Source organism: Bos indicus, chromosome 2 (assembly GCF_029378745.1).
Source record: "Bos indicus isolate NIAB-ARS_2022 breed Sahiwal x Tharparkar chromosome 2, NIAB-ARS_B.indTharparkar_mat_pri_1.0, whole genome shotgun sequence".
Classification (NCBI taxonomy): Eukaryota; Metazoa; Chordata; class Mammalia; order Artiodactyla; family Bovidae; genus Bos; species Bos indicus.
Window position 1 is genome coordinate 96,056,206 of NC_091761.1, and position 14,562 is coordinate 96,070,767.

Below are 14,562 nucleotides of genomic sequence, written 5' to 3' on the forward strand. Positions count from 1 at the left end.
GCCAGCCCTGGGGAAGGTCATGTAGATATTTTCCATCACCTCTCGGCTCCCAGAGGGCTGCTGTCCTCACAGAGATAAGTCCTCTCTACTTTCACTCTTTGCTCTCAAAGTATGGTCTTCATGGTCTTCGGGAATGACCAGTGGCCTTGCCTACCATCTGGCACTTGCTTCTCTAATTTGGAGAGTGCAGTGGTGATGAAAGCTTGGGGAAAAGCTGGGATAGATGCTCCGTGTGGGAGCTGGGGTGGGTTTGTCTCAGATGAGAAAGAAATCATGGTCTGTTTCGGCCAATGAGGCCTAGAGCACCACATTTGCAATTTTTTCAAAGTTTAATTATATTTTTCATAAGCATAGGAAGGGCTGATGAGAATATTGAGGTTGAAGAAATCAGGAAAAAATGAAGTCTGTAAGATTAATATTAAGAGCTATTTTATATATCTATATATCTGAATCATTTTGCTGTATACCTGAAACTGACATTGTAAACCAACTACAGTTAAAAAAAAAAAAGTAAAAATCTTAAGAACTATTTCAAGGTCCCAGTAGCTCACTTTCAATAAAGTTTAAATCTTGACTTTGAATTAACATCCAGCACTCATCTTGGGCTTTCACCACCCCCGCAAAAACAGCATTTGAATGGAGTTGTTATGAGAGGAGAAAGTACTTTCTGCATTGTTTATTGAGAGAGAGATAACTTTATACATCAGGAACTGGTGCACTTAAATTATATGACAGATGACTGTAAAAACTAGGGGTCTTGTCCACAACACAGTTTCTTTTTTTTATTATTACAGTTATTGATATTTTAAAAAATGATGTAAACAAAACTATGGATAACTTATGCCCAAACAAAAGGCAATAAAATCCAGAAAACAAAAACAATACATATATAAGTTACAGTAGATATTACAAATAGCTCAACACAGAGTGACAGAGTAATAGCCCAAGCCCCAAGTTTTAGACAGTTCTGTACAGCATGAACAGAAATAAGGGAAAATGACATCTATCTGACCCAGGAGCGTTAAGAACAAGTTGTGCAAAGACTTCCGCACCCCACGTTCGATACTCTTCATTTACAACCTACACATTTCCTCTCTTTTTACTGTTCTCTAAAGATAGATTTTTTCCCCCCCTTGAATGTTCTAGGATAGGCTACTCACAATAGGATCCTGAGAGGTGACCAAATCAGAACCTAAGCCTCTGGTGGTGAAAGCCTAATGTAATAGCTTGTTGGACTGCCCTCGCCATATAGAAATGCCTTCACTACAATCATCCAAGAGGCCTCTCACTTCCCACTTGGAAGACAGGTGGCAAAATAAAAGAAACCCTTTATACAGTAAAGGAAAAGAAAATCCTTGTGTTTGGGTAATTTTTTTCACCTGAAAAAGGCTAAGTTCACTGACTTTACAGATTGGAATCTAAATAACCAGTATAATTTCTCTACCCATTGGCCTTGACATCATGACATTCCCCTGAGTTTGGTTCATGGAAAGCAAGCAAGCAAGCAAAAGGAGTAATTTGAGAAACAGCATAAAACAGAGTCAAAACATTATGTGGTTGTGTTTTTTGTGTTTCCTGGGTAAGTGTCAATGGCGCCAAGGAGTGTTTCCACTAGTCTGCTCTGACAATGTGCTTCCAACAGGAACCCTTGTACTCATGAGGTTAAGGCACCAGGTTAAATGAAGGTGGAAGGTCTGGCATGTGCATGGAATATGTGGGCTCCGAGCGTGCCTGTGTCGAGAGCAGCCAGCAGGGAAGAAGCAAGGTGATCCATATTGAGGCAAAGGACCCTGCAGGCTTCAAGTGGGTCTGCTAGTCTAGACTAGAAGCACGAGGCAGTACTGTAAGGCACTCCTATGGGGAAAAAGACATGAATACGATGGTCAGTGTGAGGAGCCATGAGCCCCAGAGGTCCACCAGCCAGTTTACCAGGCCTGAACCTGGGCTCAGAACTGCGGCAAGGAAGGTCAAGGGAAGGGAAGAGAGGCTGGTCTGCAGCTCAGTGGCCTAGGAGGGTATCTTATTGTGCTAAGAGTTGCCATAAGCGCCTGAATCTTCTACCTGGGTAACAACTGGCTTCACTGCAGACCTTCCTAACAAGAGGGCGTCTCTCTCTACAGGGAAAATCCAAACAAAACAGCAGCTGTCTCTTCACTCGGGGTTAACAGTGCCTTCCATTACCTTGGAGGCCACTGCAGGAGGAAAGGGCTCTATTGCATGATCCCTTGGAGCCCATTTAAAATAAAAGCCCTGACGACTGTGGGTGTGCTTGAGACGGTGTTCCACACTTTTCTTTTGACTTTTGTCAGTGACTTTTGACAATGGCTTGGGGTACTGGTACTTCACTGTTGAAACACTGTTTCCCATGATAGAAATCCCATTTGTCTGTTTAGATGAGCTGAGCAGGGCTTGTTCACCTGTCACTGGGTTCAAGTAGTGAAGTAGGGCAGTGAGTTCTACTAGACTGAGGATTGGAAGAACAGTGCAGAGGACACAACACTCAGAGCTGTTTTTAATGCCCAGGTGTTGGCAAGGACCAGGGAAGGGAAAACAGAGAGTGGTTCCAACAACTCAGTTCAGGCCAACGAGGGCACGTTCACTTCGTTTTGCCCCAACTCTCTACTTTTCTCACATTGTCTTAGAGGAAGAAAAGTAGTAAGACAGGAACCTCAAGCAAATAAGGGGGCGGGGGGAACTGCACTTACCTCTCTTTACTGGGGGAAGTAAAAAAAATAAAAAAGAAAATCACCTTGTGTTGACTCCAGGCAGTATTAGAATCAGGAGCTGAAGATTTACTTCACAGTCTAGTTACTTCAGTCAAGAGCAGCCTGTCAGTGGAGGTGAGGAACACTGCCCCCACACAGCAACAGCAGCGTTGGCTTAACCCTAAATTAGGAGCCGAGTGTATCTTGGCTTCCTCAGATCATGCCTCTGTTTGCAGAAAATGCTCAGTTCGGCTTCACACAAGTCCTACCCTGATGCAACGATTTACGTGTGGCCCTTTCTGGCTCATGGGTAGAGACAAAGCCACAGGTTTGGAAGTCATGCCTTTTCGAGAAGGCATGGGAAGAAACTATCCAGTGTCGGTGTGCAGTGTGTACAGATGCACAGACAAAAACAGACAAAAACAGACGCTGGACCCCATGCAAGGGGACTCGCTGTAGCTTAGCAATGGTGGCCTCCGTGCAGCCAGAAGGAAGCCAGGCACAGTCCCTCAGCAGGGGTCTGAAGGACACCACTGGGTTGGCTGGAAACCACAAATCCCAAGTCCTAGCGATATTCCCTTCTTGGTGGAGGCCTAGTCTGGAAGAATCCAAAAGCGATTGCCTTCTCAGCTCATCAAATATTAAAGCTCCTAGAGAGATTACTCTTAAGCACAATGATCATGAAGACGACCATAATACCGTCCCCTGAAAAGGCAATGAGGCAAAGGGGGAAGATGGGAGTTTTATGTGGCTTTCACATACAGAGCTTTCAACTTGGAGAAAGAGCCACCCTGGAAAGAACATGACTCCCATCCCAGTTGACTGCTTTTTAAGTACTTTGCGGCCTTCCTGCTGCGGTGCAAACTGAGGTCTATTTTAGGAACCGGCTTTTTTACTGCAGGGTGAGATGCCAGCATTTCACCAGGCTTGGACTGTCCCACAATCGAGTTTCTGGCACGGTGAGGAGGGATTTCCTCAAGTGATACACCAGGGAAGGGGCCTTTCAAGAGAAAAGAGGTTCCCTGAAGTTGGCTGCCAGCCCTAGGAGATTAATGGGCCATTTTCTCCTGGGCTTTATGTACAAGATATTTAATATGGGATGAAAAATGGACTATGAGGGAAAGCAGGTATTAGCTTAGGTCTTAAGGAGGTGGTAATCCACAGATTTGCTTTCGTTTCGACAGTTTCTAAGTAGTGGAACAATTACCTACAGTGCACCAAGTAATTTGTTAGGGTCGAAAACAGTAAGGGCGTTCAGGTGTGCGCTAAGGTATCCTGGGTTGAAAACAGCAAATTTGAATTTTCGTGGCAGACCCAACTGCTAAGCCAGCTCTGCCCTGTCCGTTCATGTTTGGGGGTTGGTGGCTGAGTGTGTCATGTAGGCCTGCGGCTGGCACCGGCCAGGCTGTCGGGGCTCCACAAAGAGGAGGGAAATGGGCTGCTGGGGTATGCTTCCAGCTCTGGTAGCTGATGGTGATAGCACATTTATCATTTTTTTTCCCTTTCGAAAATAAGCAACAATGTGGGTGGGAAGTTCTCCTTAGAGGTTCACAGGGATTGCCACTATTCTGCTGGGCCTCGAAACAACCCTGGTAAAAGCCAAGGCCTTGGGAGCACAGACCCAGAGTATCAAGCCGACTCTCAGTGGGTCTGACCCTGGGGCCTGTGAGACAGGACAGGAAATTCTGTACATGCAGCCAACGTGCTAGAAGGGAGGAGATGGCCCTGTACTCTGGGTCTCCAATTGCAGTGTGCTAGGGATGGCCTTGCTGACAGTTGGAGTCACAGATACATTAATTACGGCGAAGGCAGAAGTAAGCTACAGTGACAGGGAGCTGGGGGCGGAGGGAGAAGGCACTTTGCCATCGGAGCACATCTGTTTTATAATAAGCGGGTCTGTAATTCTCTTGTGAAAGATCACGTTTTGCTATCTTCTCTGAGGCTGGAATATATAAATACTGTATTTCACGAAGGGGAAGAGGAAAGGGGAGATGATCAAATTTGTTTGCCTGTTTGCCAGCGCTTGTTTGAGATTTTCCACCCTTTTTCTTTTGTGTGTAACAGTTTCTATAGAGTGGGGTGGGGCGGGGAGAGGGAGTCAACTTGTTTTTCTAAAAGTAAAAGGTACCGTAAGGCGTCTCATGAATGGGGCCCCGGCCTTTTAATAAGTTTTCATGCCTTGGCTACAGCTACTGTATAATCAGAAGATAAATGCATGAGTGGTGCTGAGCTATTAACGTTGAAATGTGTGGTCTGGGGCCAAAGGAATGGGTGTGGGTTGAGAGGTGAAATGCTCATACCCAACAGTCTGCACAGAAGTGAGTCTGAAATGTCACATCTCCAAATGAACAGAAGCATCATGAGCTGGGATTGGAGGGAGCCAGGTGTGGGAAAAGGAGCAGTGGGGTTAAATGTCCCATGGGCTGTGTGAACACTGGTTCTCTAGGTCCTGCTAGGAGTGTAGCTACTAAACCATGGAGGCTTTGAAGGCATCTGCTTAGAGGAACGGTAAGAATCTTCTCATATAACCTACTGAGAATTGCTTAAATATAAGCTTATTTTTTGATTCTAGAAAGAGTTAAGGTGGAAGGAATGGGAGCCATGCTTTCTGGTGCCCAGCTATCTGCCATTTTGGTCACCGTGGCCACTGTGCTAAGAGGGTGCTGCAGAGGGAGAATACCCCCCTGCCAAGTGCCTGAGCAACTCACTCTCATTCTCATTCCTTATTAGCTTAGCACTTTGCATCTCACTTCACGGTGGCAATGATGCATGTGCGTGTATATATATATATTTAAATAATATTAGATTTAATTCCTTAATTATATTTGTCAGTTTGGTATTTTCTTCATAGTCTAAAGTTGGTACTGTGAAGTTCCAAGGTGCTCTGATTTTTCAAAACAATTAAGAAAGTATGAAAGCAGACGTGGTGACATTGACAAATGAAAGGTAGGAGTGAAAGGGCAATGAAGAACAATAAAAATAAATAAAGTGTAATGAATAGGTGGGAACTCCCCACACAGGATTCTGTGAAAAGAAAACTGCAGATCCTGTCTTGGAATGTGTGGACTCTACACCCGACCTCCTGGTCTACACACTGATGTATTTAACAATCTTAAGCAATTTCCTCCAGCCAATTTAAAAAAAAAAAAAAATCATCCTGTCACCCCTGGAACTCCTGGAAAACTGCTCTTCAGAGCCATGTTTCCAGCCTGGCAAATACGGTCATGTCTCTGGGCGGGTGTTGGGATTCGTACCAGCAAACAGATGGACAACATGTAGGTTACTGAGGTCTCTTGTCAGGAAAAAATGCTTTCTGAGATTAACTTCAGAACAATTTAGCTCCTCTAATAAATTAAGGACACACGCTTTCTGTCAGAGGGAGCCTGCACTCCTGATTTCCAAGCTGTTTAACTCAGCTTAGGGGATCCCAGCCTTTGTGAAGACACGGAGGTGGGAGCTGGGACATGGGCTCCTGGAAGGATCCAGGAGTCACTGCTGTGTTTTGAAGCTTTTCTTATGAAACTTGATGATGGGTGCTTGCCTCAGTTACCTCATCCTCTGTGAAGGCTAAAAATAAATAACACAAAAATAACTCAAAGCACTCTTCTGGAGAAAATGCTTTCTCCTATGTCTTGTGTAATAAATAGCTCCTGAGAGCCCACAATGTCTGAACTATACAGCCTTGTGTGTAAACCATGTTTGGCTTGGGGGCAAAGCAGCTGAAATTCATGGCTAAGTGTAATCCCGCTATTGGTAACCTCTTGAGCCACAAAGCTCCATGGACCTTTAAGACAATGACTTATACTGAACATACGTACAGGACGTATAGGTATGTGTGCATGTACATTTATAAATATATATATCTAGCTGAGGATGAGACATTAACTTCCCCCAGAGGGGTCTAACTGTCTAGTTTGGAAGCCACTGGGGCTGATGGATGGTTGAGAGGTCACCGCCCGGCCTTGGACTCCTGCTGAGTCAGGTGTTCTGGTAGGACAGCTCAAACATGTTGCAAGCCTCCTCCAGGCTCTCATCCATGTTCAACCTCCGCCAGAAAGACTTCTGCTTCATCTGCAGCTCTCGGCGGACACATCGCGGGCAGGGGACAGACTTCTCTTTGCATTCAGCATGGAAAACAGCTCCACAGCTTTCACACCTGCAAGAGCCAACCACGGAGATGATGAGTAAGGTTGAAGTGAGCAGGGCAGGAGGCTGGAAGTCCAGACCTCTGCACAGCTCAGGTCACAGCCTTTTATTCCTGACCCCTCAAAGAGACGTGACTCATAGAAGTGGGTTCTTTCCTTTTCCAAAAGACTCAAAGTTGAATTTCATTTGAAAAACATGTGGGTTTTTTTTTTTTTTTTTTTTCTGATTAGAACTACCTAGGGACAGGCTTATGTTTTCTGGGTGAAGGGGAGTCAGCAGTCAGTTAGCGATTTTGTGATCATGGTTACAATCGACAGAGCTCTAGAAGCTCCATGTGTTAGCTTGACTGAGAAAGAAGTGGGGGTAGTGACTCTAGGGTGAAGTGACAGAAAATAAGAGTGGAGTGCCCTGCCAACTGAAAACACTCCCAACACCAGTGACAGCCCCCGTGTCACAGCTGTGAAAATGTGGCTCCTCACTTCCGCTAACAAGAGCCAAGCGGTTCCCTGTCACTCCCTACCTTTATTTGACACTTTGCAAAGTGTCAAAATGGCATACTTTCAATTTCTGAATGATAGACTGTGGTCTGTTGCTCTTTTGAGTTTTGTTTTTTTAAATTAGAAACTCCCTCAAACCTTTCTATAGCTAGCTTCATAACACACGTGGGAACAGTAAAGCATGAGAGAGTGGGGGAGAGATCTTGTTTTTTAAGAAAAACAAAAAACACACAAATGCTGTAATTTATAGAGAGGAGACATTCCAGGTGGATGATGTTGTTTGGCTTGGTGGAAGCCTGTAGGAGTCTAAATGGCTTGTTTTTACTGCAAAGCCTTTAATAATGAGTAACTGACAAGCTTCCCTAGTGGCTTAGATGGTAAAGATGCCTGCAATGCAGGAGACCTGGGTTCAATCCCTGGGTCAGGAAGATCCCCTGGAGGAGGGCATGGCTACCCACTCCAGTATTCTTGCCTGGAGAATTCCATGGACAGAGGAGCCTGGCAGGCTACAGTCCATGAGGTTGCAAAGAGTCAGACATGACTGAGTAACAGTTTTCTCACTTTCAACTGACTAGCACAACTATAGCTGCTCCATTGGGTGGCTTACCAGTGGGGATTAAGTTCTCATCCTTCCTCACGTGAGTGACAACCTAGGACCTCATCCCAGGAGCCCAGGGAACTGGGCCTGTGTGATTTTGCTCCACCGACAGTGTCCATGCAGGTTCAATGATGGCTGTGAAGGAGCCAGTCCTCAGGGCTCAGCCTTATGCCTCCTACTTTTCTTTGAGTTTCAGACCTGGGTGTGAGATGGTCTTTGGAGCACCACTCCCTGGCCTGCTATTGGCTCAGGATTCAGAAAGTTTGGTCAAAGGAGGATCTTCCCACCCACTCTGGTACCCAGGAGAGAAGGCAGGGACTTAGCGGGAGAGGCACTAGTGTGTGGGGAGGGGCTGTATCTACCAGCTTAAATCTGTATCTGTATCTATCTTAAATCTGTATCTATCTGTATCTACAGATTAAAAGACAGAAGCTTCACTGTACCCAGTGGTCTCTACCTCCAGCTCAGCTATCTGGTCTAAATACTGCATAGCAGTGGTTAGTAGTGCAGGCAGGGTAAGATGGCCTAATGCCAATCTATCTTCAGATCACATTCAGCCTATAGGACTGCCATGGATGGAACTGTGTGCCCCCCAAATTCCTATGCTGATGCCTCAACCTCCAATGTATCTGTATTTGGAGATGGGGTCCTCAGGAAGTAATTTAGGTTCACTGGAATCATAAAGATACGTCCTGATCTGATATGATTTGTGTCTTCATAAGAAGAGAACTAAAGAGGAACTAAAAGAGCCTCTTGATGAGGGTGAACGGTGAGAGTGAAAGAGCCAACTTAAGACTAAATATTAAAAAAAACTAAGATCATGGCATCCGGCCCCATTACTTCATGGCAAATAGAGGGGGAAATGGTGGAAGTAGTGACAGATTTCCTTTCTTTGGGTTCTAAAATCACTGTGGATGGTGACTTCAGCCATGAACTGCTTCTTGGCAGGAAAGTGACGACAAACCTAGACAGTGTGCTGAAAAGCAGAGACATCACTCTGCCAACAAAGGTCCATATAGTCAAGGCTATGGTCTTCCCAGTGGTCACGTACAGTTGTGAGAGCTAGACTGTAAAGAAGGCAGAAGGCCAAAGAATTGATGCCTTTGAACTGTTGTGCTGCAGAAGACTCCTGAAAATCCCCTGGATAGCAAGGAGATCAAACCAGTCAATCTTAATGGAAATCAACCCTAAATACTCACTGGAAGGACTGATGCTGAAGCTGAAGCTCCAGTATTTTGGTCATCTGATGCAAACAGATGACTCACTGGAAAAGTCCCTGATGCTGGGAAAGATTGAGGGCAGAGGAGAAGAGGCTGTCAGAGGATGAGATGGCTAGATGGCATCACCGATGTGATAAACATGAACTTGGGCAACTCCGGGAGATGGTGAGGGACAGGGAGGACTGGCATGCTGCAGGCCACGGGGTCACAAAGAGTCAGACATGACTGGGTGACTGAACAACAACAAGAAGGATAACAGAGAGCCCCTTCTCCTCCCCTGTCTGTACTCGGAGGAGAGGCTATGCAAGGACTGAGGCAGGAAGGCAGCCGTCTGCAAACCAGGAAGAGAGCTCTGGCCAGAAACCAAGCCCTGCTGAACCCTGACCTGGGACTTCCAGCTGCCAGCACTGTAAGAAATAAATCCAGTCTGTGGTATTCTCTATAACAGCCAAAGCTGACTAAGACAGTGACCTTGAGGAAGTTACTTCACTTCCCTGAGCTTCAATTTCCTTATCTGCTAAGTTGGGTTTCCATTAACATGTACCTCGTCTGGTGCTATGTGGCTCAAATGAGATCACAGATGCAGCGTTTGCACAGTTCCTGGCACCTGGTTAACACTTAATAACACAGCTGAGGCGGCTTCCTCCAGTGTCAGCAGCTACTTGCTGCCTTCCTGCAAGTCTTCATTTCAGCCTGATTTCACCTATGCCACCGTGGTGACCTGAGGGCACTCTGATCAACCCCGTGATTTCAGAGAGAGGAAACCTGAGGTTCTAAGTGGGGTAGTAGTTGTCTCACGAGGACACAGCGAGTGAAAGCCAGAGCAGAGACTAGAACCCAGGACTCCTGGCAGCCCAGCCAAGGCTTGTACCCGAGGGCTGCTTATCTAAGTGAGAGCAGTGCGTGATCACGGAAGGACATGTGGGACTTCAAGTTAGAATCCTTGGGTCCAAATCTCTAATCTTTCTTTGAGTGACCTTGGGCATGGAATTTATATTCTTGGTACTCACAATGACTTCCTTCCTAGTCAGTGGGGTTCTCAGACGAAAACGGGTGGATGTATGTGGAAGGGCCGGTCAAATGGCAAGTGGTTTGAGGAGCAAGCAAGGGGGTACACCAGCTCCCATGGTGACACTGGCACCTGCCTTCTTGCCTGGAGCTGCCAGGCTGCCATGGTGAGGTCATCATTATCATCTCTCTGGCCTCAACCCCTCCCTCCTTCCCAGGAAGAGTGCAGGTGGGGAATGAAGGGCAAATGCAGGTGTCCTTGGGCCTCTCTTGTCTGGCCGGCTCCTCTCCGGTGGCCTTGTCCTCAGTGGGTCACACCTCTGTAACCTCCTACTACTGAAGGGAGATGAATGATAACTTTAATAAATTTCCTCCTTCCTGCCTCCTCGATCCTGCTGAGTTAGTCAGTGACTTACACACCTAGGGATGTTACCCTAGGGAATGACTGATAAGGAGACAACCGCTGGTTTCCTTCAGTACCACTCCCTGTCTCTGCTGATACCCCTCTCCCACCCCACTGTGAGTGGAGAGGTTGAGTCTTATCAGATACTTCTGGTGCAACAAACACCCATGGGGTGATGGAGGGACACCTGCTCTTTCTAGCCAAAGGTCACTAACTGGAAAATAAAAAAAGTGTAAGATAAATAAATGAATGATTTCAAAATAGAACCAAGTCCTATTTTTTTTTAACAATCTGTAACCCAGCAGGCATCTTTTGACCTGTATAAGTGGATAGACTTATCAATGACGTTCCCAAATTCAGAGATTGTACTGTTAAATTCCCCCTCCCCACCCCCTGCCCCGATCCTCCCTTTACAGAAAAGGAACAAGGGCAGGAGAAGGAAGGAGGAAGAGAGACTCTCACATAAGAGTTATGAGCTCTGTAGTAAAAATGTAGTATGCAGTGTTTACTTACATTAAATGTAATGTTTATTTACATTAAAAATGCAATATATAGGTATTAATTATAGGTATTCTCTGAGAATAGGACTTTACTAAAAAGAACCTTTCACGCTAAAAAGATTCACTGACCCCTTAGTTTTTACTGAATTTCTTAACTGTATTAAAAATACAAAATACAGTTAAACATAACTTTTAAGGAACATGTCTTTTATATAAGGCATAGCTACCAATGTATTTGTCTGGGCAGAAAATTGCTACAGATAATGAAAGAGCAGCGTCCCTTTGGCATTCCTCAGTGATACATCAAATGAAAGCCAGCACCTTCATTTCTGAGTCATCCAGTCCAGCAGTCAGCAGTGTTCTGGATTCTGCTGTGGCCCCTGGAGAACAAAGACTGTGTAGCCTCCCTTTGCAGTGTCGTGTCATGGAGGATGTGACTGCATAGACATATACTTGCTATAACCAGGGCCACGCAATAGATTTTCCTATTTTTTCTTGAAAGCATTCACTGCTTCACCTAATCCAGGGATCTCACCTTGGCGCTAGTGATGCTTGGGACTTACGGTTCTTGTGTTATTCCGAGCACTGTGGGCTTCCCAGGTGGCGCTAGTGGTAAAGAATCTGCCAATTTAGGAGACGCAAGAGACATGGATTCGAACCCTGGGTTGAAAGATCCCCTGGAGGAGCAAATGGCAATCCACTCCAGTATTTTTGCCTGGGAAATCCCACGGACAGAGGAGCTTGGTGGGCTACAGTCCACAGGGTCGCAAAGAGCTGGACACGACTGAGCAGAGACACCACCACCACCTTCTGAGCACTACAGTATGTTTAGTGTTATCTCTGGACTCTGCCCACCGGATGCTAGTGGCAAACCCTGCTCTTCCCGTCAATGCCTCCAGGCACTGCCAAATGTCCCTGGGGTGGGGTGGAGGGTAGGCAGTGGGAGGAAACCTTCTGGGTTGAGAACCATTGACTCAACCTGTCTGGATAAGGTATCATAGAGAGGGTACCCAGGGAGTACATAAACAGCACCCTCTCCAGGTAGAATGTGCAAGAATTTCCCGTGGGCTTACAGTGGCAACCCACTCCAGTACTCCTGCCTGGAGAATCCCATGGAGCCTGGTAGGCTACAGTCCATGGGGACACGACTGAGTGACTTCACTTTCACTTTACAATCAAATTAACCAATAAGGTCCAGTGTAGTGTGTTTATTCACATCATTTTCACAAATATATATTTTAATAATCATTTGATTAAAATAGCTGAAACTCACTTAGCATTAACCATCCTATGGTTTCTAAAATTGGTTTAGGCCATCATTTAAGAAGTCCATACCCATGGCACAATTCTGTGTATTGACTGTGCTGTGCTGTGCTCCGTCACTCACAGTCGTGTCCAACTCTTTGCAACCCCCTGGACTGTGGCCCACCAAGCTCCTCTGTCCATGGTGATTCTCTAGGCAAGAATACTGGACTGGGTAGCCTATCCCTTTTCCAGCGGAACTTCCCAACCCAGGAATTGAACTGGGGTCTCCTGTGATGTAGGCAGATTCTTTACCAGCTGAACTACCAGGGAAGTCCATGCATTGACTAGCAACCCTCAACTTTCTATCAGCTCACTTTGATTTTTCCATTCTCCCCAAAGGCCATCTTGGTGACTGACCCTGCACCACATTTATCCCCTCTTTGGCCAAGAACTTCCAAGGTATTTCTCTGTGGTGTTCCTTCTTTGAGTCCTATCTAAGCCATCTAGAGAACCAAAACTAAATACTTTTCTATTTGCCCCATAAAATAAATCTCTTTTACCTAATTGTGAAGCAGTTCAGTTTCAGTGACTTCTGCAATGGAAAGGAGACCAGTAAAATATCAGTGAGGCCACTTACTGCAGAAGGGAGAGCACAGTGAGAGAGAGTAATCCTGAAATCCTGTCCCTAGTATCACTGGGATCTTGGAGAACTTACTTCATCTCAGAACCTCACTTTCCCCAGAAGGCTATGAGAAAGCTGGATTAGATGGTATTTAAGGTTCCTTAAAATCCACTCCAGTGTTCCTGCCTGGAGAATCCCATGGACAGAGAAGCCTGGTAGGCTGCAGTCCATGGGGTCGCACAGAGTCGGACATGACTGAAGCGACTTAGCAGCAGCAAGGTTCCTTACAACCTGCAGATTTTGTGCAGGGGAAAAAGAGCTACTCTGGGTTTTATCTTCTTCTTTCCAAACTTCCATGGCCCCAAGTCTGTGGATGAATGAGTGGGAATGTAGTCCTGCTGGTCCCTTCTCAGAAAAATCTCAAACTGACAAGCTGGGAATGAATGAGCCTTAACATGAGATGAGCCTTAAAGTGAAGAGTGAGATTTTAAATGTTATTTGCATTCATTAGTCAAGTGATGAAATAGCTGATATGTGCTAGTACATACAGCTCTGATCATCAGGAATTTGGCCAAAAGAGTTGACCCTGCCCTTTCAAATAAAATTTCAACTAAACATTAAGGACTTCTCTCTAAGTTTTCTCTCAATCTTCATCAGCATCCCTTTTCCCCAAGAAAAATCCCCAGAATTGTTAAATGTTGCGGGGTTTTTATTTTGTGGGGGTGAGGACTGGCTAGAGGCAGGAGTCATTCACCAGCCTGCATAGAAGTACTTACTTTTGTGTTTTAAACACTGGGACAGCCACACTGGAGAGGACCGTGTGCCGGTCAGTACAGTGTATGCCAGAGGATGTGTGAGGAGAAAGGAGTAACTCAAGGTTCGAGTCTGCGGAAGCCCTAGGGGTCAATACCATTAATGACTGGTGCGCCCCTCGCAAATTGGTCCCCTTCCTTGGAATGGGGCAGAGGAATATCTCCACCAGCTAGAGGAAACAGAAATCTCATTCTATGTCTTAATAAAGGCATCATCAAACGAGACTCTACTGTTGTTCAGTCGCTAAGTCGTGTCTGACTCTTTCCAAGCCCATGGACTGCAGAGGCTCCTTTGTCCTTCACTATCTCCTGGTCACTCAAAGTCATGTCCATTGAGTCGGTGATCCTATCTAACCATCTCATCCTTAGCTGCCCCCTTCTCCTTTTGCCTTCAATCTTTCCCAGAATCAGGGTCTTTTCCAATGAGTCAGCTCTCCACATCAAGGGGCTCAAGTTTGGAGCTTCAGCTTCAGCATCAGTCCTGATGAATATTCAGGGTTGATTTCTTATAAACAGCCCTAAAACTTGGCTTACTGACCTACAGCAAATGAAAGAGAGGTCCAGAACCTAGAAATTGAGTAGTCAATTGCCAAGAGATTGGACAGACAGGATGTTCTTATTACAAGCTATCAAATTCAAGAAAACTCACCTGTGACAAAACTAACAGAACTAAATATGTGCAGGGGAAAAGGCTTGCTTCTCGAATACTATGGCAAAGAAGCAAGAATTTCTGGCTGCTGAGAGTTTCCTGTTCTGGAATGCTGATGATGTGAAACCAATTAGAGACAGGCTGATGATGGCTTTGT

General features: G+C 45.7%; 1 protein-coding gene across 2 annotated transcripts in view; it reads right to left on the reverse strand.

Moving 5' to 3' along the window:
- Positions 1-661: 661 nt before the first annotated feature.
- PLEKHM3 (pleckstrin homology domain containing M3) overlaps positions 662-14,562 on the reverse strand; it is a 223,424-nt gene continuing 209,523 nt past the window's right edge. For both annotated transcript variants that reach the window (XM_019975994.2, XM_070770990.1), the window contains exon 8: positions 662-6,861. In XM_019975994.2, coding sequence (XP_019831553.1) covers positions 6,684-6,861 — 178 coding nt within the window. In that variant the 3' untranslated portion in view covers positions 662-6,683. The remainder of the gene's footprint in view (positions 6,862-14,562) is intronic.